Raw genomic sequence first — 26815 nt, forward strand, 5'->3', positions numbered from 1 at the left:
CCTGATTGTAATTTTGAAATAATAACTATTTAGTTATTGTTATAAATTATTTATAAAAATATGATAACATGTTACTCAACAAGTGCAGCCCTGGTATTGTCGTTAGAGCTGGCACCTAAACAACTAAAAAAAATAGCAGTGTTGATCAGGAGTGGCGCGAGTCGGCGTCACGTGTGTGTGTGTGTGCGGGGGGAGAGGGAGGGGGGTCAATACAACTTTTCCCGACTTAAAAAAAAAAGGTTCTCGTTTTTTAAAATTTGCTGATTGCCTAGTCCACATTTGCCGACTGACTGCCTAGATTTACCAACTAACTTGTTTAAAGGGTCGACTAATTAGTCTAAAAGGGTAAATTTTGCCGACTGAATAAACGAAAAATCATTGACGGGGGTACCACGCTCATACTCCCCCCCCCCCCACTCTACCATCGCGCCGGCCTCGGTGTTGATTAAAAAAAAGTGATGTTGATTAAAAACGAGCTACACCTTTGTGTAACGAAAAACGGACAAAATAAAACGTTAACATTAAAATTGCCGCTGGCTAACTTCCGCTGACCTAAATTGCAGTAACTTACAAAAAAATTAATAACTTAAAAAGTTTATATCTGATTCCACCCATAAACGTGAACAAATTGCACAAAGATGGCATATCCAGGATACAATCAACCGGTTAGTTTATATATAGATATCTAATTTTTAATACTAATATTTATTATAATACAGTTCATTTACTAAAAAAATTGAAATGGCTAAAAACTTCAACTTTGAAACAGCTCTTTTACTTATTTCTTTTATAACACACTGCAACGCATTATGGTCAACGTTGAACTTTTCCATACTGAATCTTTTATCTATTCATAGGAATGGTTTAGTTACATTATTAAATTTCCCCTCAACAAGAAAATCTATTGTAAATTTTGAAATTTTTTCGCTGACTGGTATCAGAGCTTCTTGATTTATTATTTGAGAATATTGAAACTTATTTGAGAATATTGAGACTTTTTTTTTGAGACTAAAGAACCGAAGCAGTCACATTTAATCAACCAAAGAGTGTTAAATGATTATTTTAGCAAGTGGCATATTTGTATATATCCCAAGAAAGTTAAAAAAAATTGCAGTTTTACAAATACACTTTAGACATTTTTTGCTAGATTGAGTTTTTGTAAAATTGTTAACAGGAAATTTATAACCTTAAAAATTTTATTATGTTGGTTAACATGATAAGGTGAAAAAATGTCAAATTTTTTGTATGGAAAAAAAAACAAATTTGTTGTATGGAAAGTTAAACAAGTAGAAACAGTCGTGAAACTATGCGACTTGACTGATTGATGATATCTCATGTAATGAGAAAGTGAAACAAGAGATTTTCATCTTTTTAAAACAAACTTATAGATATTAAAGATTTTAGTCTATAATATCTATAAGTTTATTTTGAAAATATAAATTAGAATTATGAAAAAAGTAAAAACAGAATAAAATTGTGAATATTGATAGTAGATTTTAAAGTAATTATATTTTCTAATATTAGTTTTTTTTTTTAATTGAAAGATTTTGAAAATCATACAGCATAATATTTTCTTGTAAAACTAATCTTTTTTTAAAAAAAAAAAATTATGTTTTAATATAAAGTATATATTTTATTAATTTATTTTTTTATATAGTATATACTTAATAAAGTTATGTTATATTTTGATATTATAAATGATATATTTTCATTAGTTTGTTCCATTAATTAAAATATTGTTTTATTACAAGTGATGATATGTGCTAACTTGAATCATGCAACAATCATATTTATTGAATTAAAGTGAAATGTATATCACTTTTTTTACTTTACAACTCTTTTGCTTTTACAGTTAATTATATTATAGTTATGGAGGTTTTTTTAGTAATGATATTAACAATAGCAGTAATATAAAATAATTATTTTTGTATTGTGTCTAATAATACAGTAATGAAACTTTTAGTAGATAACATTTTTTTAAATTGAATTTAATTGAGTTGTTTCAAATAAGTTTGAAATTATTGCATTTACTGTGATAAGTTAGTTTTTTATTTTATATATTATTTTATTATATATTTATATTATGTTATATTATTATAAATTTATTTTATTATATTATTATAAGTTATAAGTTTATTATATTTTTTTTAGTATATTTATATACTAGATTTGTGAATAACATTTAACTCATTTACTGCTTTGTTGTTTTCTTTTGTTATGATCCTTTTAATTAATTTTTTTTAAAAATAAAACAACATTACTGATTAATTGCTCTTATAAGTTTTTTTTTGATATTATATTTTGGTTTTATATTCTTGAGTGCTGATTTTACTTATTCAGCTTTTATATGATTTGCCTTATATTTTGTGAATAATATGCTTTGTGTTAAACTTATAATCATAGAACTAACTAAATTAGGACCAGTTACATTTGAATTTATTTAGTCTTATTTTTAGCCTGTTAGTTAGAATTTTGTTTCTACTTTTGAATTTTGTTTCTACTTATTGTTCATATTTATGCATGTTAAGAACATCAACTTTTTTCTCAAGTCTATTCATCATTAATATTCTTAGATAAGCCAAGGTCAAGTAGAATCTCTTCTTATTTTTTTCATTAGAAATGTAGAACTTTTAGTTCATTTTTTAATAAACTTTGTGTTGATTTCTGAACCATCTCTTGTTGCACAAAAATCTGTTTCATTTGTTTTTGAAATTTTTAAAATTCAACTGGAAATAAAAAAAGTGGAAAATTATTTTAAATAATTGAAATAAAAATAAAAAAATTCTAAAAACCTTGTTTTTTATTATTTTTCATATATATATTATTTACCAATTGTACATATGATGCTGGTGAATAGAAAAAGGCCAATACCCATACAATAATTAACTGATTATTAAAATGTTAAAAGCTATAAAACCATAAAATATTTCAGTGTAGGGTTAGAATCATCATGATTGCCCTGCTACTGGTAATATAATCCAGTATAACCTTCCACATGTCCTGCTTGTAGGACTCACTTTTCTAAGTAAAGGCTGCTAAAAGTTAACTCAGATCAAAAAACTTCTTTTTTAAAGGCGGTGTCTCCATAAAAATACTCATTTTAGGCAGATATTAGCAGCCAGCTACTGTCTTGTAGAAAATCTCTTTACACCCCTTCATCTAACAAGCAAATGTTAACCTGTAAAAGTAAAATGAATATATATTTTCAGGGGCTATTCTAGACCCTTTTTGACTGTATTGAATTTATTTTGGCAACATTTGTGCAATTCAGAATTCAACAATTTCAGAAACTGAGGACTTTTTTTTACGACAAATATTGTTTTTTCATGAAAAAAATGCCTACATATGTTAATATTTCCACCAATTTTCCTTATGACATGTGCCGGCACAGAGGTAACTCTGCCCAAATTATTTTTATTTATTTGTTTAAAATTTAAATAAACAAATAACATATAAATATAAAAAAACAAATAACACAATAGAAATAAACAAACAACATAACTAAAACAGAAAATCAAGTTTTGATTCAATCAGTTTAGTTCATTCATAATACAGGTGTGCCATTGTTTGTTCTGAAAATGAATAATAATTTTCAGAACAAACAAAGAACAAATTATATTTATATCAATAAAATTTAAGTTGTGTCATTAGCACATTTTAAAGTATCACATTGTAATTAAATTTAATTTTAAACCAGCCTAAAAATCTTTTAAACAATATAACTATAATAAATGCTACCTATGAAACCAAAATATAAGCAAATGTATAGTGCAAATGTATCTGTGTTACATTGTTTATTGCCTAGGAGTATGAATGCTGGATCTTCTTGACTCTACTCATAGATTTTTGCTTGTGCCACCATAGTAGTTGCTGATCATCTATTGATGTTATACCTTTAAAACTCGGTTTAATTTTTTTAAGGCCAGCTGGTAGTAAGGTTTCCTGAACTTTATGGTAGATTTTGAAAAGGCTGACCCAATAATAACTTTGTGGCTCTTCCCTAATCCCCCTTCCTTGTTTTGTGAGTTGCCTCTGACCCTAGCTTGTGCCCAATTTCTTCTGTTCAAATTTATGGTATTCTCATCAAAATTTTCATCTTATACTTCTACATCAGACTTACTGTTTCACCACAATTTAGGCTGAATAAGATTGTAATTTTATTTGTTATGGATAGATATCTTTCATCTCACTGCTGAAAACTAAGCCCTCTAATAATCATTCAAGTTCAGTCATTTACTGAAGCTTTTATTTTTGCTTTCCAATTTCAAGTCAAGTATTGCTCCACCCAGATTTTATTTTTTATTGCCGATATCAAATATTGCAGTATTGTTGATATTAATAAATTTTAATGAGTCCTCTACTATCTCAAACTATCCTTCACTACTAATCTCTTGTGGCAACTACATACACTCTATTATGTCTCTATCATGCCTTGTAATTAAGGTTGCTATTCTATCATGCCTTGGGCCTTGGATGTTGTCACAAGTGGGCTGGTGGTGGGCTTAAATCTTGATTTAAAAAAAAAAAAATCTTCTAATGGTTTGTTTTTTTTAATCAAGATTTAAAAGCATATTGTAAATATATTTAGACCTGTTCTATCTACTAAGCTTGAACCTTCTCCCATTATTGCGGTGTTGCAACTCTTTCACTTTTCTACAATTACTATCTTAGTTGCTGTTCAAGCAAGCTAACATCTCTTGTTTCATTAGTTGATAGTATACATTGATATGATAGTGTAATTTTTTATAAAATGAATTGAGCTGTATTGTCTATTATATTTACATAAATAAAAATATAAAGTTTATCTATGACATTCCAAACTGTTTCTGCTTTTGTTTTGATTACATATTGTCATATTTTTTAGGGTGCATACCCTGGGTATGGTCATCCTGGGGCTTACGGTCCTCCTGGTGGTTATACTGGATATCCTCCTGGTGCAATTGTAAGTGTATATATATATATATATATATATATATATATATATATATATATATATATATATATATATATCTGTATGTGTGTGTGTGTATGTATGTATATATATATATATATATATATATATATATATATATATATATATATATATATATATATATATATATATATATATGTATATGTATATATATATATAAGATAATTATTTTTCTTTTTGAAGGACCCTCTTTTTGGATACTTCTCTGCAGTAGCAGGTCATGTAAGTAGTTTTTTTTCCTCAATGCAGTGAATTTTTCTGTAAATATATACTTTCAATTTTTGTTAGTTTTCAATTTTTGTCAGTTTCAACTGTATATAACTGATAAATAAAAGGCATCTTGAATATCTACATTATAAAATATGGTTTATTCCTGGTAAGACTAACACTGGTTAACTCAAACTTTTGTTACCTCAAACTGGGATCAAACTCTGAAATTTCTCTCTTATGAGGCGAGCGTTCTACCATTACACCACTACCGCATAAGTGAGTGAGCAAGTAATTATAAGAAAAGGCTTTTGTTATTAAAATTGAATGAATAAGCTTGATATTTTTTAAACTGTTTTTATGTTATGTAATACTAATTTAAACTAATAAATTTTTATAATTGTTTATAAAAAAAGATTTTATTTAAGTTAATGAATATGTGTGTATCTATTACTTTTGCTTTAGTTAAGTCGTGTTTTACATATTGATTTAAAAACATTTTTTTAAATTAAAAAGTTCTTTTGTCTTTTTGAATAAATAGTTTTCAATTAGATAAAACTAAAAAGTTAAATAGCTTGATAAAAACTGTTAAAGCTCTATAGTTCTTTGTTGTTGTTGTTTGTTTTTTTGTACAGTTTTTTTTTTTAAATATAATTTTTAATAAAATTCTTATACTGTTCAATTTTAATAAAATTCTTATACTGAGTTTACTTTAGAATAATTATGTCAAAATATTAAGAAAAAAAATCTTCCATGACAAACTTTTTAACCTTTAAGATGCTCACAAAAACATAATAATAAATATCTTTATTTTTTATTTTTATGTAGTTATCTAATACTTATTAAAGCGGTATTTAAAATGGGCAAGATGTTTTTCACGTTTTTTTAAATTCCACTCAACCAAAAAACATTAAATTTAATAAAAAAACTAATAAATTTTCCTGTTTTAAAAATATATAAATTTTATCTGCGATTTCTGCTGAGGCATACCTGATCACCTCCATTTCTGCTGAGGCTTATATATCTCCTAATAATTTGACCCTAGTTAATTCAAACATTAGTCATCTCAAACTGTCTTCTCAGTTCTCCTGAAAACTGGAACAATTGTTTTACTTTGCTAAAATTAACATTCGTTTAGTTGAACTGTTTTTCTTGGTCTCTTGGAGGTTTGAGTTTTCAGGATTTAAGTGCGCCATCAACTAGACTCTCACTTTATTTTTTTGTTTTCATTTTTGTTTAATAAATTTTTTGTTGACATTGACAATTTTGTCTAATGGGTTATTTAAATATCTTGCTTTTCTCTGTCGAACGTTTTATGTATATATGTTTAATTTGGCCTGTATTTGCCTAATATCTAAATCAGCACTAGTTCTAGAGTACATTGCATCCTAACATCAATTTCTTTAGTCTGGTTTTACTATTTTGTTGATTTCTTACCAGTATAAAATTTAATTAAAATTGTTTTTTTTGATAAGCAAAATATATTTTTAAATATTTTTTAAGTAGAATTGTAATTTAATTTTTGCAAAATTGACTTGTCGAATCTTTTTTACAAAATATTGAAATTGACACGATAATAATTGACTCAATAGTTTTCTGATACTAGATTTTTAAAATCAAAATTAAAATTCTGTGTTGCAATACACCTACCAAAAAGATAATCATACATAATTTTATTATGTATGATTATCCCTTTGTTAGGTATATAGTTATTAACTTTTATGCCCTTTTTTTCTATTAAAAGTTTGAAATTTCACTCTTTTATTCTGAAAAAATGAGATGCAGAAAATTCCTCTTGCTGGGTGACCATTACTCCTGGAAGCTTTTTGAATTCAATTTACTTTCATATTTATTTTCGTCACATGTACAATACTCATGAATTTTAGTAATTCATTTTTATTTACATAATTTTTTTAGTTATTATAACAGCTTTATTTAATTAATAGGATTGAATTTTAATAATTTTTTTAATGATCTTATATAATTTTATTATAACGCTGTCAAATATATTCTATATTTTGTTTGTAAATCCAACAAGCATTTTTAAAACTAGAAGTTGTCTACTCAATAATATTAATTAATTATGTTAATTGACTATGTTAATTAATTATATTAATTGAATGTTAATTATTTTAAGAATATGCTAATTAACTAGTAGTTAATTTTAAAATGTTCAATGCCACATTTAGTGTTTTCGTTTTTTTAGGATCAACAAATTGATGCTCATGAGCTCCAAACCTGCTTAACATCTTCAGGATTTGCTGGTTCATATCAACAGTTCAGTTTAGAGACTTGCCGCATTATGATCAATATGCTTGATAGAGATTATTCTGGCAAAATGGGTTTCACTGAGTTCAAAGAATTATGGAATGCGCTAAATCAATGGAAGGTGTTAATTTAACTTTTATTAGATAATACAAATAAACAAGTTTAATCTATAGTTGTTGTTGTTTTTTAATATATACATTCAAACACGCATTAAGTATGTGAAAAATCCGCTGGCCTTTTTTTGTGTGCTTCTTAAATTAAAATAAAAGCAGCAAAAGAAATGCTTTAAACAAATAATAATTTGATAAAATAATTTTAAAAAGTCTGGCAAAATAAACATTTTATTTAAATTCTAGATAAAATAATTTTTAAGAAAAAGGCAAAAAATAAAAGACGTTTTATAAATATTAAACAAATAATTAAAATAAATACGGAAAAACAAATATTCTAAATTCTCTAAATAATCTAAATTCTAAATAAAATAATAAATTAAAATATAAACAACAGAAAAAATAAAAAAGGTTTTATATAAATATTAAACAAAATAATTAAAATATAAAAGATTTAAAAATCTTAAATTTTATTTAATATTTTATTGACTGTTTATTTTAGACTACATTTATGATTTATGACAGAGATCGATCTGGTACAGTAGAGCCTCATGAAATGCATCAAGCTATTGCTTCTTGGGGTAAGAATATTTTCTAGCAATTTTTGAATAAAGGGATTTGTACAAGGTTTTCAGTGTGTTTGTACAAGTACACACACTGAAAACCTTTTATAAATTCTTATATTTAAAAAAATATTTTAATTAAATTTTTTGTGCTAATTTTATTCAAAAAAGAAAAAAAAAATTTTGCCAATTTTAATTTTTAAATGTCTTTAAAGAGTTTATTATTAAAATTAAATTAAAATTAGTTAATTAAACTTTAAAGAGTTTATTATTAAAATCAAATTAAAAACTGTTTTTTTTACAAGATATTTCAAGGAAAATAATTTTCCTTGAAATATTGTGTAATAAATTTTTTTTTAAACAATTTGTTTATTACATTTATTTGTTCATTACATACATTCATCCAAGTATACATCTGGATGAATGTATGCAAATTTATATTGCTTCTACAAAAAGTGTTACATTTTAGAAATAAAATTAAAGACCTCTTCTTGCTTACACATAAGGAAAAAAGGGGAAAATTTAGCTATGGCATTATTGACTAGAACAATAAAGCAGCATTTATATATATTATACTTGATAACAAGATAACATACTCCCAAAATTCATATTCCCTTGAAGTATTGTGTAAAAAATTATTTTTAAATAAAGATTTAAATCTATAAAAGAAGTTTTTAATTTAAGTTTGTAGATTATTTTCACTTGCATGTAATGGAAGTCTTCATAACTATTGAAAATATTCAAGAAGAAATGCTTTTTTGTTGTTATTTTTTTGTTTTGTTTTTGTTTTATTAAAATATTTTTAAAAGATTTATGTTTTACTATTACTATGCTTTACTATGTTTGACTGTTTTTTATTCACATTTGGTAATAATGTACATAACAAATTAAAAATAAAAAGGATTGAGAATAGCATAATTCTTTCAATTTTACTCTCTCATAAGATTAGTGACAAACTTTATAAAAGTGTAAACATGAAAGGATCGTGTTATTTTTGATCATTTTTTACTTGTAATGTATTATTCCATATTAGTGAAACATAATTTACAAACTTAAATTTAAAATTTCTTTTATGGATTTTATTCTTTATTAGAAAATAATTTTTTACACAGTATTTTTAAACTTTTTTTGGAATTATCTTTTAAATAAAAGAAAATTATTTTTATACATAGGTGTCTCTTTATTATGTGGAAAAAATAGAGTTTGCTACCAAATCAATGATGTTGTTTTAACAACTGTTGTGTATTAATTTGTATTGTAAAGCAAAATAGCTGTTATATCAAAACATTGTAAACTAGGATTAGTTTTATTAAATGGGAGTAGTTATCATAAAACATTTCTCCAGGATTTTAAGATATTTAAATTTATCTTTAGTTTAATATTAGAATTTCTTTTTATTACTTGTTTAAAAGTGTGTATTCTAGTTCATTTTCTGATAGAATTTTGTGCAGTTTTGTAAAGTGTGATTTAAAAAGTAAATTTAAAAAAAATAATAATAAACTTATTGGTATTGCAAAACCAAATATTTTTCCAGAGATTTTTTAATGATTTTTGACTTCATATTTCTCTGTTATTACTTAAGATAGAGATTGTAAGCAATTAATTTACAAAAAATATTTTGTCCTGTCTAAATATCTAAATAATAAAATTAATCTTTTGTCGCTTGATCTTCATTATCACCTAAAGCTGCAAGTATCCCATAATTTTTTTATTGCCATAAATACTCGCCTAGTATAGTACTTAAAAATCTTAAAATCTAACTTAAAAATGGAGTTTAAGTAGATTAGTGCAATATTCGTGACCTTATAATGGCTAAAGCCCTGTTTACAGTAAAAGTTTTTGTTTTTTTAATGTGTGTTGATCATCTATATTTAAAAAAATTCTATGGGTTATTGCAATAGTAAGAAAAAAATAATATATATTTAACATAAATGATTTTTTTTTTAATCAAGAACTGCCTTCTGTAAGAATCAATTGGTCTGACCATGGAAATAATATTTAGTTGCAAAAAACCAGATTTTTTTTAGTCGTTTTGAGAACATTTGAAGAAGAAAAAAAAAAGAGCTCAAAAAAGATTAACTGGACTGATGAGAGACAATTAAAAAAATTAAAAACTAGGAAAAAAAAAAACTTTTAACACGAAAAAAACTTAAAGCAAAATAAATTACATTTAAAACAAATATTTTCGAAACATTGCTCTTTTATAATTTTTTTATAAAGTTAAGCGACATTTTTTATATAAAGTAACATCTTATGATTGCTTAATAATGAAACAAATGTTGTTTATTTATCAAAGAGTATAATACAATTTTTATTTATATACTTGTGTCTCATTTCCAGTGCTGGATTAAGGAGGGGTAGAGTTAGAGGGGGCTATTGCCCTGAATCCCGCAATGTTAGGGGCCCCGAACTAGTCAAGAAGACCTTTTTTTTAGTCAATTTTACGCTGTGGTACATAAAAAAGGCCTCCAAAATAAAAATAGCCCCTGGCCCCAAAAAGTCAAACAAGATTCTAACGCTAACTAAAGCTAGTTTTAGTTTTATTTAAGCTACATTAATTTATAAATAAAAAAGTTAATTTTTTTAATAACTATTTTACGCTTCATGTAATTTATTACGTGAAGCATAAATGTAATTATGTTTGTGTTGTGAAACAATATTGTCTAATGTTGGATATAGCTCCTTAACTTGTAGTTTTGTTGAGCTTTCTCCTTATGGGATGCGACATTGCTGTTTGCTCCTACTCTATAGGTTGTGCACAACAAAATAGTTTTCTAGTTTTATTGCAAATATTTAGTCCCATAAACTAATTATAATACTGAAGAGTCTTAGAGGATAAATGAAAAGTCCTAGATGACGAAACAAATTTGTCTAACGTTTCTCTCGAGTCCTTAATACAAGGGGATGGGAATAAGAGGCTAGGTGGGAATTTTAGTCCAAATCTAAAAATGGGGGGGGGGACCGGATTTACACTGAAAATTTCAATATTTATTGTTTTCTAGTATGTTTTTTAATTCTTAAGGCCGATTTTTACTTAAATTTTTTTTTTAGTTTTGAGAAATAATTTTTTTTGTTGATAACAAGTAAAAATTAATAGGGGGGGGGGGGGGGCTTAATAAGCTTAGGGTGTATAGGAAATTTTTTAAAAAATTAATTAATAATCTTCCGCCCCACCCACTTCTATTAAGTACTTGAGAGTACATATATATATATATATTTACGTATATATATATAAATATAAATATATATATATATATATGTATATGTATATATATATATGTATATGTATATATATATGTATGTATATATATATATGTATATATATATGTATGTATATATATATATATGTATATATATATATATCAAACCTTCCTGAGAAGCCTTGTATGTCCACGCTTAAAGTAAATTTTTTAGACAACTTGACCACATCGCCACCAGAGGGGTGGCGATGGCAGACACTTATTTTTGATAAGGCATATCATATACTTAAAATTATAAGTTTTTTTTCTACTGTATCCACGCCTTGTTATGAGATTTCATTGCATAACAAAAACCCATAAGGCAAATAAATGTAACTAAAGTAATAAAAAAAGTAATAAGAAACATTTTAAGTAATAAAAGCGTTTTCATTACGCAAGTAATAAAAAACATTTCATGTTGGTTTTTAAGTTTACAAGCAATTTAAGTATTAATTAGTTTGATATCAAAGTTATGTTTTATATGATATATGGCCCAACTTTTGACTATTTTAAAAAATTCAAATTTTTTTTTATTGCCGATTAATTTAATATTCTAAACAAAAGTTAAAAATCGGAAAATTTTACTTGCCATTGGCAAAAAATGATATTGACTAAAAATTTAAACGTAATTAAATTGTCAGATTTTGATTGAAATTTTTTTGAACAAGTTGCCATTCTAAAAATTTTATTATTTACAATAACGTTAAATTCTTATTTTTAATAAATAGATATTGTAAAAGTTATTGAAATAATATCCATTAGTATTCATTAAAAATTTGAGAGCAGGTTTCATTTTACAAACAGTTTGGACAAAAAGCAACAAAAATAAACTAAAAAATTCACTATCTTTAAAATGTTGAGAAGTATTGACTCTACTTTTAAACATCAAAAAGTTTAAAACATTTAAAAGTTTCAAAAGATTTTAATTGAGTACTTAAATGGTTTGTTTCAGCTATGTTTTTTTTGTAAGTTTCCAACTCATAAAATGCTTACAAACATTTGTATATATACCCTCAGTCGATATATGTTTACTTCACTGAGCTAATTGCTGTCAGTCAATGTATGGACAATACTTTGCAGCTATGGCTATATTTGTTGTATGTCTTAGAAAGCGCATATTTTTCATCATTGCAAAGTGTGGCAAGACCATAATAAAATTTCTCAAACTTTATGATCTTAAAAATGTATGTGTCAGGCCTTGTCATGAGATTTCGTTAGTAAAAAATATGCGTAGCTATAATAAATGTAACTTAACTCAGCTTTGATATTTACATTGTTATATATATGTATATGTATATATGTATATATATACTGCTTCATAAGCGTATTTTCAAGTACTGCATTGTAATTTAAAAAGCAAAAAAACATAAAAAATACTAATGAAATCTTAATTCAGTATTTGAAAAAGACTTAATTTTAATTTATTGTTTTAAGAATTAAATTAATAATTTAATTCTTAAAACAATATTATACTTAAGATAATCTTTTATTTGCTTTACAATCTAATATTTTCTTAATAAATGTCACATAAATGATATTAAAAGATAATTTATATATCCCAAATCAAAAAGTTTTCACTTAACCTAAAATTGCTATTTCATACGTAAAATACGAGCTATTTAACGCTTATTAACAAATTAATAATTTATTTATTTTTTTGCACACACATTGGCTGACTTAAATAAAGAAAAACATGCAGAAGGTGTACTTAAATAGGGATAATTTGCGAGGAGTTTAAATACATTAAGAGTTTCGTTAAGGGTTAGCAACCCTGATGTGCACTCCCTTTATGTTTTCCCTATTTAGGCCAGTTGATGTACAAAAACTCTGTTGCATTACTATTTCTTCTTCTTATTATTATTATTATTATTATTACTATTACTACTATTATTATTATTATTACTATTATTATTATTACTATTATTATTATTACTATTATTATTATTACTATTATTATTATTACTATCATTTTTATTTTGTTGTTATCATTATTATTAATATTATCATTAAATTATTATTATCATTATTATTATTACTGTCATTATTATTACTATTATTATAAGTACTTATACTCCCAACAAGGTTTGTGCTACTGAATAGTTTGTGATAATTAGACATACTAATGTTATTAAGCCTACTATGTTTGTATTACAAATGTCTTTATAAATTATATAACTATGTCTACAAAATGTTCAATCACAAGACCAAAAACTATATTAAAAAATAGTCATTTAAAATAAATAAAAATCGTTAAAAAAAAACAAAATATAGGATTCAATTAAATCTTTTTTTACCAACTTTCCTATTTATGCTTGCTTGAATGAAAGAAAGAATGAATTTTTCTGTGTTTTAGATTATTATGGTTTCTTTTTTTTTTTTTTTTTTTAAAAAAAAGTCTTTTATATGTAATAAGTGTAGGTTTATTTTGTAATTTAATTTTTTCATTTACTGATTGTTGTTGGTTTGTAGGATATAATTTGAGTGGTCAAGCGCTTAATATCATTATAAAAAGATATTCTAATAATGGTCGAATTAAGTTCGATGATTTTGTTTCTGCAGCTATAAGATTGCGAATGTTAACAGGTAAAAAACTTTTTTTTTTGATAGCAAATATATTTTTTTTTATTCAAGACTAATTAGTTGTTTATAATTTAGATCATTTTCGACGTAGAGATGCCACTCAATCAGGATATGCTAGCTTTGCATTTGATGATGTATGATTGTTTTTGTGTATACATTTTGTTTTAAGTTTTATTTATACATTTTTATTTTGTCATTTTTTGTTATAAATTTACTGATTGCATTAGTAATTTATTTTTTATGTTTTAGTTCATTCAAGTGACAATGTTTTCATAAAAAGACATCAAGAAAACTTATTGTATTGAATATTTTTGTCTGTCATTTAGTGATAAATTTTTTTGATTTTTTTTCTATTTTTTTAAACTTTTTTTTGTTGCAAAGTTATTTATTTTTGATCCTTAACTAAAAAACATAATTTCTTCTTTTTTTTTTAAAGAAATGGAATTGTAAAATTTCCAACCTTTTTTCATAAATTTTAATCATATATCAAGAAATAAAGTAAAATGTGTTTATATTTCAGTAAAGTCCCTTTTAAAGTGACCTTTGTATACAATTAGTAGTTATTAGTATACAACAATACAGTATTATACATGAACCTTGTAATACTGTATTTATACTTTTATATTGTACCTTTAATGTAAAATGCCAATTTGGATGCACGTTTTTTCTTTTTCAGTGAGAAAAATTTTTGTTTTGTTTTGTTTTTGTTTTTCCATTCATCTACACCTTTCCTGTCAGATGATATGTGTGTATTTAAAGTTGTGACTGTTAACATAAAAGCAACATTTGTATAAAATATACATATATATAAAGTTATGACTGCAGACAGTTGATATATTTTTACTTTAAACACATTTATAAATATAAAAATATATTTGTGAATATATATATCAGTCTTCCCTGTTTAGCCAGCGCTTTTGTGCTTGCCTCAAAAATAAAAGCGTTTCATTTAAGATCGCAACAAAACTTTTTTGTTCATTTGTTCAACTTTTATTAAAAATGGCTTTTTTTGAAAATATTTTGTTTTTAATTATTTTATCTAGTATTTTTTAATAATTTAATCTTTGAATAAAGCATTCTTTTCGCTGTTTTTTTTTCATTTAAATACCAGGAAAAAATGGATTTTTAAAATCGCACAGGCTAACATAAAAGTGTCCATCTGGCTGACTCTTCTTAGTGTGCTGTCATTAAATTTCAAACAAACGAGACTGCTGTGTGCGTGTATTTATATATATATATATAGAGAGAGATAGATAGATATACATTTATATTTATATATATACAGATATATATATATATATATATATATATATATATATATATATATATATATATATATATATATATATATATATATATATATATATATATATATATATATATATATATATATATATATATATATATATGTGTGTGTGTGTGTATATATATATGTTTATATATACACACATATTAGTTTAAAAAATATCAAAATATGAAAGGTAAATGAAAATGAAAAAATGGAGCCATGCTTAAACAAGCGAAACTAAAAGATGCCAAATTATCTTTTGAAGACATGTATGAAATTGGTTGCAAAATTGGTTTGTAGCTTTTAAATTTTTTGTTAAAATGTTTATAATTTTACTTAAACTTAATTTTTAAAAACCTTTAATATATTTATTTTTTTGAAATAAAACCTTTTAATATATGTATTTTTATTAACACAACTCAATTTTTAATCATAGTACATTTTCTGTAATTGTTTATAGGAAGGAAAGGAATCAAGTTATTTCAATTGTTGATAGAAATAAGCTTAAATTAATTAAATTTTCAATTGTTCTTAATTAAATGTTTGATTTACTATTGTAGTTAAAAATTTTGAATAGAGGGTAACCAATCTGTTGATTGACTTAATAAACTGTTTTTTTGTATAAACTATGTTTTTTGTATAAATTATTTTAAATTAAACCATGGCCAGACTACAATCAAAACTATAATTAATTAATGTGTTATGTAAAAAAAAAAAAAAGGCTTGGGAAAGCGCATTCCATTGGTCAACAACTCTATTTGAAAAAAAGTTATGTCGTTCTTAACAATTTTGTACAAGCTGGCATTTTGGTTTTTGATTATGCCCTTTTAAAATATACTTGGCTTTACTGTTTGAAAGTTTTTGTGGGATGAAAAAGCTGACAAATTTGAATTGACGCGTGGTTTTAAATTGCTCGATAAGGTCTGCTCTTTTATGGCGTTCTTCAAGTGTTGTTAAACAGACCTGTTGGAGTCAATTTTCATAGAATAGGTGTTTAATAGATGATATTATTTTTGTTGCTCGTGGTTGGACTTACTTGAGGATAGCAATGTCGGACTTAAAATCCAGCAACCAAAAATAAAAACTGCAACTGCGAAATGTTATTTTGAGTCGCCCTAGCATTCTATTCGCTATTGATGCGACTGACTCTACTTGTAGTCTGACATGACAAAGGTTATTGGAGACCATCCAATGACCACCAAGGTCTCTTTCAACAACAGTCTTTTCGAGTAGATAACATATCCCGTTTGTTGGCTATTGTGCATTTCATGACCCCTTGTTGCATAACCAAGATGAGATCTAGTCTAAGAGTGCACCTTAAATAATGTAGAAATTATGAAGAAGACGTTAGGGGTCGTCCATAAAGTACGTACGCCGAAAATTTTGAGATTTCACTACTGCCCCCCCCCCCCCCCCCCCTTAAAAGTACGTACGTTTCTCAAATAAACCCCAAATGAGGTGGCCTTGCAAAAAATTAGGATGGCGGAGGCCTGGGAACAAAAAGCCCTAAAACGTTTGCCTCCTCCCTTCCCTGCCCAAACGTAAGGGAAATATGTAGCAAAATTTTTAACTTTACCATCTAAAACTAAATTTAAATTTATCGACAGATTTTAATTTTTGTTGAAAAGTATTGTAAATTACAAAAAAGTTATGACCATGCAAAATTTACACCCCTCTCATTTTGGGGGTCGGAAAATTTGCATGGTCATAACTTTTGTAATTTACAATATTTTTCTACAAAAGTTAAAATCTGTCAATAAATTTAAACTTAGTTTTAGATAGTAAAGTTGAAAATTTTACTGCATTAGTGCCCTCACATATGGGTAGGGGAAGGTAAGCGTTTTAGGACTTTTGTTCACAGACCTCCGCTATCCCGATATTTTGCAAGGCCTCCTCATTAGGCATAGGTATAAACAAACTTAAAGTATGATTTTGCACGATGTGTGAAAGTGTCTTATCTGGAACATCAAAAAATTCTGAGGGCGCCCCCTCCCATAAGCTTTCGTACATTTTTTGAAGACCTCTCCCCTCCCCCCTATGAGCGTACATACTTTATGGACGACCCCTTAGTCAAAGTCTGCATATGACGTCTAGTGCGTGGCTGCGATGAATTGCTTCTGTCATGATTTCCCGAGCTTCTAGCAGGTTTGAGACGCAATCCTTGTGACAAATAAAGCCATGCTGCTTTGGTGTAATTAAGCCATTAGCAATGCAGTGTTCCATTATACTTGTTTGAAAAATACTTTCTATCATTTTGCATGAAATTGGATGTGAGCGAGATAGGCCAGTAGAACGAGCATTTATAGATGAGCAAAAGGGGTTTGCCAAAGGACTGTGATGTGGATATAAGCTGTCGTAGCCGGTTAACTTTCTTTCAAGGTGGTTAAGACACTTTTGTACTATATCAATAAAAAAACTTGCTAGATCAACAACACAAATGGCTTCAGTACGACTTTCAAAAGCTGGCATTGGAATCCAACACAAAACCAAATAAAAATAGTTATTTAACTATGAGTTTAGGGTGGCTTTTGGACTCTCTGGCAAGTTTATTTTTGTAGTTGCGCCTGGCAGATTTTACCATTTTAGTAACATTTTTGCATGTGCTGCAATGTGGTTCTTTGAGTAATTTGTGTGTATCGCAACCTGTATTAATGTATTTGGTCCAAGAGGCACATTTAGCCTTGACCGCCTTAATAAGATCTAGTGTTACCCATTGCTCCTGTTTCTCAGTGAATGGAGTAGTTGTTAATGATTTATATAGTTTGCATTTAAACCAGTGAGCTCTGTGTTCAAATACTCAAATAGAATGGCTTATTCTTTATATTAAAGATTTTTATTAATAGAACATAAGGATATTTTTAGTGCATATTTTTGTTCAACAAAATATTAATGTATAGTTATGTAATAAAATAGTTTACAATAATGTTTCTAACAATTATTTAATTACTTGAAAATATTTATCTTCCAGATAAATCATGTTGTTAGTTTGGAAATTTGCTGTCCGGCATAAAATTCTAAATTCAAGAGATGTTGAAGGCATATAATGATGAGGAACCACTACTAGCTGAAGCACCATGTACAACATCAGAAAGTTTACCTGTTTCTCTTAAAGATGAATTAAACACATTTCTCAATAAAGATAGCATCACACACTTGCCTAAATCTACTGATCAATTCAAATGACTTGAGCAAGAGTTTTTGTTGTACCGAAATACAGGCAAAAGAACAGAAAATCTTGAAAAAAATGCAATTCTCTCTATAAAGCCCACATCAACAGATGTCAAAGCATTTTTTTCGAGCTGCACTAGTTTCTGCACAAAAATCAGATCACGATTATCTGATGAATTGTTAAAATATTTAGTTTTCTTAAAATTTTTTTACAATAAAAATAAATCATAAGTTTTATTTCAAAATATAAACATGTTAGAACACTTAGTTTAAAAAACTTTTTTAATAAACAATGCAAGATAAACTTACATAAGTTTTGTTATTTAACATTAAAAACTGAAAACCACAGTTAACCGCGGATTTTTTTAAAATTAAAACCGAAACCGCAAATTTTTATAAATGCGGTTTTTTGGAAACCCTATAGCCTTGACCTTAAAGCTCTTGGCCTTGTAACTTTTGGCCTTGGTCTTGGCCTTGCTACTTTTGGCCTTGTTAATAACTCCACCTCCAATGGCTTACATCAATATTTTGAAAATAAAAAACCTTTATTGTGTAAAAAATAGATCTTAATAAGGTTTTGTTTTAAATACTAAAATGGCTAAATATAAATTCATTCTAATAGTTTTTTAGAACTTTGTTCATTAATCTGATTTAAATTATTGTTGAAAATTTTTTACTGCTTTTTAACTTTTTCGCTAAATATTTTTCAAAGTTTGTTAAAGTTGTGTCCATGTAAAAACCAGAATGCTAGTACAAAAATTTTCTGATGATTTTTATTTTACTTTATTTGTAGTGTTATGCTCAGGGATTGTCCATAAATTACATCACACTTAAGGGGAGGTGTCAGGGGTTTGATAACTTATACGGAACTTGTTACTAAAGAGTTACGATGTTGTAATGAGGGGCAAGAGGGTCTAAAATGGACAAAAGTTGCATGACCTTATTTATGGATAATCCCTTATGTGATTTAAAAACTATTATCAACATTTTCTTTATTTTAGGAAATGGAACCTTTGGTTTATCAGAGTTATATTTTGCCAAACCTAAAAATGATACCTATGATAAAAATTTGCAAGTAATGCGTAAAACAAAGATTGAAAGGCTGTCAAATGAGGCTCTAGAGGAACTGCAGGTATATATTTGTTCTTAAATAACCTTTACCACGAGCTTCTGATAAAATTTTTTTTTTTTTTTTGTTTTGTTTTGTTTTACCTTCAATAATTTTAGAAAGAATTACACCTTTCAGAAATGGTTGACTGTCCTGGTGTTTTATCATTTTATCACTCATTTGTCAAAGATGAATACATATTTACCTTTTTTCCATTATACAACTATGGTATGTGTTTTGGAAAACGTTATAAAGTTTGGTGATTGTTTTTAATAAAGGTATATAATAAAGACCACCATTATTATTATTATTATTATTATTGTTATTATTATTAAAATAATTGATACAGAAGAAAAGATAATCATCACTGATATTGAATAAGATAAAAAAATATGAGCATCATAGTATGATATTGTATCTAGTAGATACTGTATCTAAACAAAATAAAATTTTTATTAAAAATAAAGTTTTAGTTTTATATATTAAAAACTTTTAAAAATTACGTCAACCTGGGTGTCAAAAAAGCATCTTTTTAAAGGTTTCAAAAAATAATATTTATTTGGAAGAAAAGCAAATATTTTATTGTTAAAAAAACACTTTTTTAAAAATCATTTTAATACCTTTAAGTATATAGGTTTGTCAATAAATTTTATATAAAAACATTTATGTTTTCTGAAATAGAAATAGTTTGCTTAAGTATATTTAAGATATTTTTGCAAGTTATGTTTTTGTTTTATTTTTTAGTTATGATTAGCTATAGAGTCAGATGTATAAAGATAGTTTTAGTTATGATTAGCTATAGAGTCAGATGTATAAAGATAGTTTTAGTTATGATTAGCTATAGAGTCAGATGTATAAAGATAGTTTCAGTTATGATTAGCTATAGAGTCAGATGTATAAAGATAGTTTCAGTTATGATTAGCTATAGAGTCAGATGTATAAAGATAGTTTCAGTTATGATTAGCTATAGAGTCAGATGTATAAAGATAGTTTCAGTTATGATTAGCTATAGAGTCAGATGTATAAAGATAGTTTCAGTTATGATTAGCTATAGAGTCAGATGTATAAAGATAGTTTTAGTTATGATTAGCTATAGAGTCAGATGTATAAAGATAGTTTCAGTTATGATTAGCTATAGAGTCAGATGTATAAAGATAGTTTCAGTTATGATTAGCTATAGAGTCAGATGTATAAAGATAGTTTCAGTTATGATTAGCTATAGAGTCAGATGTATAAAGATAGTTTCAGTTATGATTAGCTATAGAGTCAGATGTATAAAGATAGTTTCAGTTATGATTAGCTATAGAGTCAGATGTATAAAGATAGTTTCAGTTATGATTAGCTATAGAGTCAGATGTATAAAGATAGTTTCAGTTATGATTAGCTATAGAGTCAGATGTATAAAGATAGTTTCAGTTATGATTAGCTACAGAGTCAGATGTATAAAGATAGTTTCAGTTATGATTAGCTATAGAGTCAGATGTATAAAGATAGTTTCAGTTATGATTAGCTATAGAGTCAGATGTATAAAGATAGTTTCAGTTATGATTAGCTATAGAGTCAGATGTATAAAGATAGTTTCAGTTATGATTAGCTATAGAGTCAGATGTATAAAGATAGTTTTAGTTATGATTAGCTATAGAGTCAGATGTATAAAGATAGTTTCAGTTATGATTAGCTATAGAGTCAGATGTATAAAGATAGTTTCAGTTATGATTAGCTATAGAGTCAGATGTATAAAGATAGTTTCAGTTATGATTAGCTATAGAGTCAGATGTATAAAGATAGTTTCAGTTATGATTAGCTATAGAGTCAGATGTATAAAGATAGTTTCAGTTATGATTAGCTATAGAGTCAGATGTATAAAGATAGTTTCAGTTATGATTAGCTATAGAGTCAGATGTATAAAGATAGTTTCAGTTATGATTAGCTATAGAGTCAGATGTATAAAGATAGTTTCAGTTATGATTAGCTACAGAGTCAGATGTATAAAGATAGTTTCAGTTATGATTAGCTATAGAGTCAGATGTATAAAGATAGTTTCAGTTATGATTAGCTATAGAGTCAGATGTATAAAGATAGTTTCAGTTATGATTAGCTATAGAGTCAGATGTATAAAGATAGTTAGATATGACTAAAAATATTTTATTTTTACTTTTTATTCCCCATGCTTTATCCATCCATAAAAGGAGAAAATAAATAAACAGAAAATACCATAAAAGTGACAAATCCTAAAGGAGGTCGAACCCCGAGACACCTAACAGTATGATAGGTGCCATGTATCACCAAAATTATTTAAACATCATTATCTCAAAAAAATGGCTTTTTTCAATTGCTGTTTAAAATTGTGAATTTTTGTACAAAAATTTTAACACGATTTGATAATTATTTTAATCTAATTTTTCGACTTTCTATGAAATTTTGCTTCTTTTAAGACCCAACTTGATATACTTAAGGAGTAAAGTATTTTTGGTGATATATGACTCCCACCATGCCATTAAGTGACTCAGGGTGTGTCCTTCTTTAGGAGTTGACACTTATGGCATTTTCTGGATTTTTGCTCCACGATTAATAATGTGTAATCTTTTAAATATAGTCAAATCCCTACTATATACAGATATTTTATTTTATACATATTTAGCTTTATTTGTTTTTAAGATATTGTTTTGATTTTATTTTTAAGATTTTATATTGGTAAGTATTTTTTTAATAAATAAAAAAGAATATGTTGTTTTTATAGTATATTAACACCATTTACTAATAGTGTCTTTTTAATAATATAAAAAATGATAGTTATTTAAATAAATAATTTTTTAATTTTATGTTGATTTTTATATGGATTTAAGTTAGTAAAGTGTTAATACAATTCCCTAATACTAAAAAATATTTTAGGTTCTTGTTATGATTTAATATCATCAGAATTTCGCCATGGTCTACCTATACAACTTGTGGCTGTGGTTATTCGCTCAACTATTCTTGCATTAGAATATCTTCATGATTTTGGTATAATACACAGGTAATTATAAAACAAAAATGGTTACTCTTTATATAGTTATAATAAAGTCTATCCTGTGATTTAGGATTATAAAAATTTATGGGCGTTTTTGCAAGTTATTTTCAAATTTTATACTTTTTTAGAGCTGTAAAAGCAAGCCATATGCTTCTTAATTCTTGTGGGAATGTTTGTTTATCAGGTCTTTCATATAGTATTTTACTACCTAAAGAAAATCAAATAGCTCACGATTATCCTAAACATGCAGTCCAAATGCTTCCTTGGGTTTCTCCAGAAATATTACAGCAGGTTTTTTGATTATACTTATGTTAGGCTTAAAAAACTTATAACTACAAGTTACAACATTTATGCTAATTGCTATTATTTTATTTAATATTTTACTATTATTTAATATTCTTTACTATTATTTTTTCATAATGCAAATTTAATATGTATTTATAGAATGTTAAAGGCTATACTTACTTAACAGATATTTATAGCCTTGGTATCACAATTTTTGAACTTGTGTCTGGCACAGTTCCATTTCATGGCATGAAACCAACTGAGGTATATAGTATTTAAATAATGATAAGAGTTTATACATTTATATTTTTAAAAGCGAAAAAAAATTTTATCCTTTTTTTTAAATTATTTTTAGTTCTTTTCCAATTTGTATTTTTTAAGATTTTACTTCAAAAACTATGTGGTGTTGTGCCCCAATTTCCAGATTACTCTAAAAGCTTAGATTCACAATCAGATATTGTGATTTCACAATCTTCATTAGATGGATTTGAAAATGACACTGAATACACAACAGCTGTCCCAATCTTGCAAAAGCACAAGCGAATAAAACAGTTACATCAAGTATTTTATTTTCTTAAATTTTTTTTCAAACATTTATAACAGGTTGAAATATTTTTGTTACTTCTTCAAAATTTAGATCCACAATAGAGAAAACTTTATTGTAGAGTCAGATAGTTTTTAAGTTTTTATACGAATTGTTTAAGGTGCCTAAAATTTTAAGCAAAGTTGACAATAATTTTAATGTATGTCAATTAAAAATTGGCACTATGTTGAGACAATGTTTTAATCTATGTCAAATAAAAATTGGCCGATCCTGAGAATCAGAAAAACCACTTAAAAGACAAAAAGGAATAATTATATATTGTGGATAAGTGGGATAATTATGAAAAATTCTTTTTGTTGATGATGAGCTACTTCACATAAAGCAATTTACTCCTAACTGGTAATGATTTATTGTTCAAATGACTAGACTATGGCGCTCAATGTCAAACATAACAACAAAATAATATAAGGTTTTTGTTTGGCTTGTTATTTTACCTAAAGGTAAAATAACAAGCCGTAAACTTTTGTAAAAGCTTTTGCCGTAAACTTCCTTGCAAGCAAAGCTTCCAAGTCTGAAGTGGCCTCGTCAGTCTGTATTGTCCTTTAAGTCTGTAGTGGCCTTGGAGAGGTATATAACATTAAAAAATGATTTTTTATAAAAGATGTTAGTAAAATTCTTGTTAGACCAGTGAAATAATCATCAACCAAGAAGTGTACCTCAACAAGTGTATAATTAATTGGTTGTTCCTGTTGTTTTAGCAACATCACAGAAATTGTAAATGTTTGTTTTAAACTTATTTGGTCTTGTTACACTATGCTAAACCAATTACTGACTAGCTACAAGTACGAAAGAAAATAGTTAGACAATTAGCAAATTTGCTAAAAACTTATCCTATTACGGATTTTTAGGCAGTTCTTAAACAAGTGCTAGTTCCAACTAGAAACAAAGATTAGGTGTTACCTGAAATAAATATCAAGATTGTACAAAAGCTAGCGTTGATGACACACTAAAGACTTGATTAACTACCCTGACAAATTATAATGACAAAGTTGTAGTTTTTATAATTTTTTTTTTTAATTCTGTTTTTTTTTTTTAATTATATCAATATAAAATCTAGTTATGGCAATTCTTAATCAACATGTTAAAACATAAAGTTTGCTTAAATCAGTTTTTAGTAAAGCCACCTGATCCAAGAAATATTTTATGGTTTGATATTAAAATCAGACGTTTTTTTTTTTGTTAGTTCTTGTTCTTTTTTTGTTGCAATTATAACTTGAAGATAATATAATGAAAGTTTTTAAATAAAAAGTTGTGAAATGCAAATAGAAAATAACTAAAGGTCTGCGTCTTGAAATAAAAAGTCTTGTTAAATTCATTTTAGCAAGACAAGACCAAGACAAGACCATTTCAGTCTTGTCTTGAAAAGTCTTGAATGAATCAAGACCAACCTTAAAAAATAACTAGTAATGCAAGAAATAAAGACTTTTCTTGTTTTTTTTTAAATCAAGACTAGACTAGTCAACCTGAAAGATTTCTAAGATGAGTTCACAAATTTAACCTTGTACTAAGGGGTCATCAATAAATTACGTCACGCTTGGGGGGGGGGGCGGAGGGAGGGGAAGCAAAGTTTTGCGGCAAGGAGAGGGAGGGGGTTAGTCGAATGTGACGTCACAAAAATTATTTTAGTATTACAATTCCTTTCCAAATTTTTAAAAGAAAAATGCACATGAAGTCTTGTAATTTAGAGAACAATTTCAAAACTTAATTTTTGGTCTTGAAAAGTCTTGTCAGGTCTTGATTTTCTTGAAATTAACTGAGTTATTTATTTATAAGTTGTTATGTAAATTTAGGGTAATGCAAACCTCTTATAGGCAATAGTTTTTTTTGTTTAAACAATTATATTTATTATGATTTGCATTCGAACAATATTGTTTGAAATGTACACTTTTTCTTTTTCTTTCATTAGTTAGTTGATGCTTGTCTTCAATTAGATCCTTCTGCAAGGTTTTTTATTTTTTTCGTTTACCTTAGACATTTTTTAATTATCTGAAAAATGCATGACTTTTTTTATTTGAAATCACTTAAGACTTACATTGACTAATTTGAAGTTTATACATTTTAATTTTCCTTTAATAGACCATCTGCTTACCAGTTACATTATTGCTTGTATATCCGTCATGTAAGTTTTTTTTAATTTAAAGTTATTTAAGTAATTAAATAAGCTTATTATTCTCATGTTAATTTAAAATGAAAAAAAAGGTAATGTTTTTAAAGTGTAAGTTCAAATTTTAATTAAGTTTAAATTTTTTGGTAAAATTTTTATTTTGTGATTCTTACCGTCAATGATTGTTTATAAAGCAGCAAACGTGTATAAAGGATTTTCTGTCGGAGGATCAGCTGGCATTTTGTATCACTGCACAAAGTTCAGATGATATGAGGCATACATTTGAATGTCAGTTGTTAGAATTGTTTATCCGTAACATAATTAATGATGGAAGCCTAAAGATTGTGCTTGGAGGCAACCTTGCCTCGCGATTTTTGTTTTTTTGTTTGCATGTATAAACAGAGTTCTTAGAAAAACAGTTTTAGGAGTTGAATGTAGTAGTTAAGAAAAACCTTGTTTAATTTGTGTTAATGTTTTTCAAAGTAAATTTTAATAACAATTTTACATGTTATTCTTATTATTATTGAAAGATAAAGCGCAAACAAAAAGAAAAGGATTTTCCATCATTTAATACCATGCTCAATCCTCTGAAGCCTGTGACTAAATTTATTCCTGCAGATGGTATTTTTATTTTTGTCGTTATTTTTTTTTTTTTTTTAATGCGTTAATATGTTTTGTTTTGCTTGTTATAAGCAAAATATCGATTATTTTTTACTAATTTTGTGTTCGAATGTTTAATTATATAGGATCATATCTAGAAAGTAATTCTCCTACTATCGTATCCAACGAAGCCTGGTTGTTTCCCCGCTAGTTTTTGTTTATATAATACTGTATATTTTTTGTAGATACATGTGAAATTAAAAATCACATTCTTATCCCCTTTTTTCATTGTGTTGTTAAATATACACTTTAAATATTTAGAAATAAAAAATATTCTCTTAAAAAGAGTTCTTATTAAAAAAAATTAACCCACTATAGCAATGTACGTTTAGTTGTGTCTTTGGCCGTCTGTCTTGTTTCATTAGTTGTTTTGTTTGTTTTTTTCAAATTATAGTATTATTTAGTTAACACTTTCGCGACTGAGATAAAAAAACAGCTATATGACTGCGCGTAAAATAACGATCTAGTATCGTGATCAATTAAAAGAGTATAAAATAAAAACTACTAGTCAGAATTTTACAAATAAGACCTTGTTTTTTTTTTGTCAAAAAATTGGCTTTCAGAAAATTAAAAATTTTTTTTGTTATCTTAGTAACGTGATCATGTTGAAATTAACAAAAATATATAATTTCTCTATGTAACCTTAAAC

General features: G+C 26.3%; 2 protein-coding genes across 4 annotated transcripts; both read left to right on the forward strand.

The window, feature by feature from the left end:
• Nucleotides 1-513: 513 nt before the first annotated feature.
• LOC105844501 (sorcin) lies at nucleotides 514-14763 on the forward strand. Of its 2 annotated transcripts, XM_065810413.1 has the most exons (8): nucleotides 514-665; nucleotides 4865-4942; nucleotides 5156-5194; nucleotides 7386-7568; nucleotides 8060-8138; nucleotides 13829-13942; nucleotides 14015-14073; nucleotides 14189-14763. In XM_065810413.1, exons 1-8 carry the CDS (start codon nucleotides 639-641, stop codon nucleotides 14213-14215), a joined length of 606 nt encoding a protein of 201 aa, XP_065666485.1. In that variant the 5' UTR covers nucleotides 514-638; the 3' UTR covers nucleotides 14216-14763. The 2 variants fall into 2 exon arrangements, with proteins under 2 accessions (XP_065666485.1, XP_065666486.1); XM_065810414.1 differs by lacking the exon at nucleotides 4865-4942 and having other exon boundaries at nucleotides 548-665.
• Nucleotides 14764-15369: 606 nt separating this feature from the next.
• LOC100200686 (STE20-related kinase adapter protein alpha) lies at nucleotides 15370-26381 on the forward strand. 2 transcript variants are annotated; one of them, XM_065810415.1, is made up of 11 exons: nucleotides 15370-15519; nucleotides 19397-19527; nucleotides 19623-19731; nucleotides 22396-22519; nucleotides 22642-22804; nucleotides 22958-23062; nucleotides 23180-23359; nucleotides 25309-25346; nucleotides 25479-25521; nucleotides 26037-26127; nucleotides 26253-26381. In XM_065810415.1, the coding sequence occupies exons 1-11, from the start codon at nucleotides 15447-15449 to the stop codon at nucleotides 26315-26317; spliced, it is 1122 nt and encodes a 373-aa protein (XP_065666487.1). In that variant the 5' UTR covers nucleotides 15370-15446; the 3' UTR covers nucleotides 26318-26381. The 2 variants fall into 2 exon arrangements, with proteins under 2 accessions (XP_065666487.1, XP_065666488.1); XM_065810416.1 differs by having other exon boundaries at nucleotides 15394-15519; nucleotides 19642-19731.
• Nucleotides 26382-26815: the final 434 nt, after the last annotated feature.

Source organism: Hydra vulgaris, chromosome 11, assembly GCF_038396675.1.
Source record: "Hydra vulgaris chromosome 11, alternate assembly HydraT2T_AEP".
NCBI lineage: Eukaryota > Metazoa > Cnidaria > Hydrozoa > Anthoathecata > Hydridae > Hydra > Hydra vulgaris.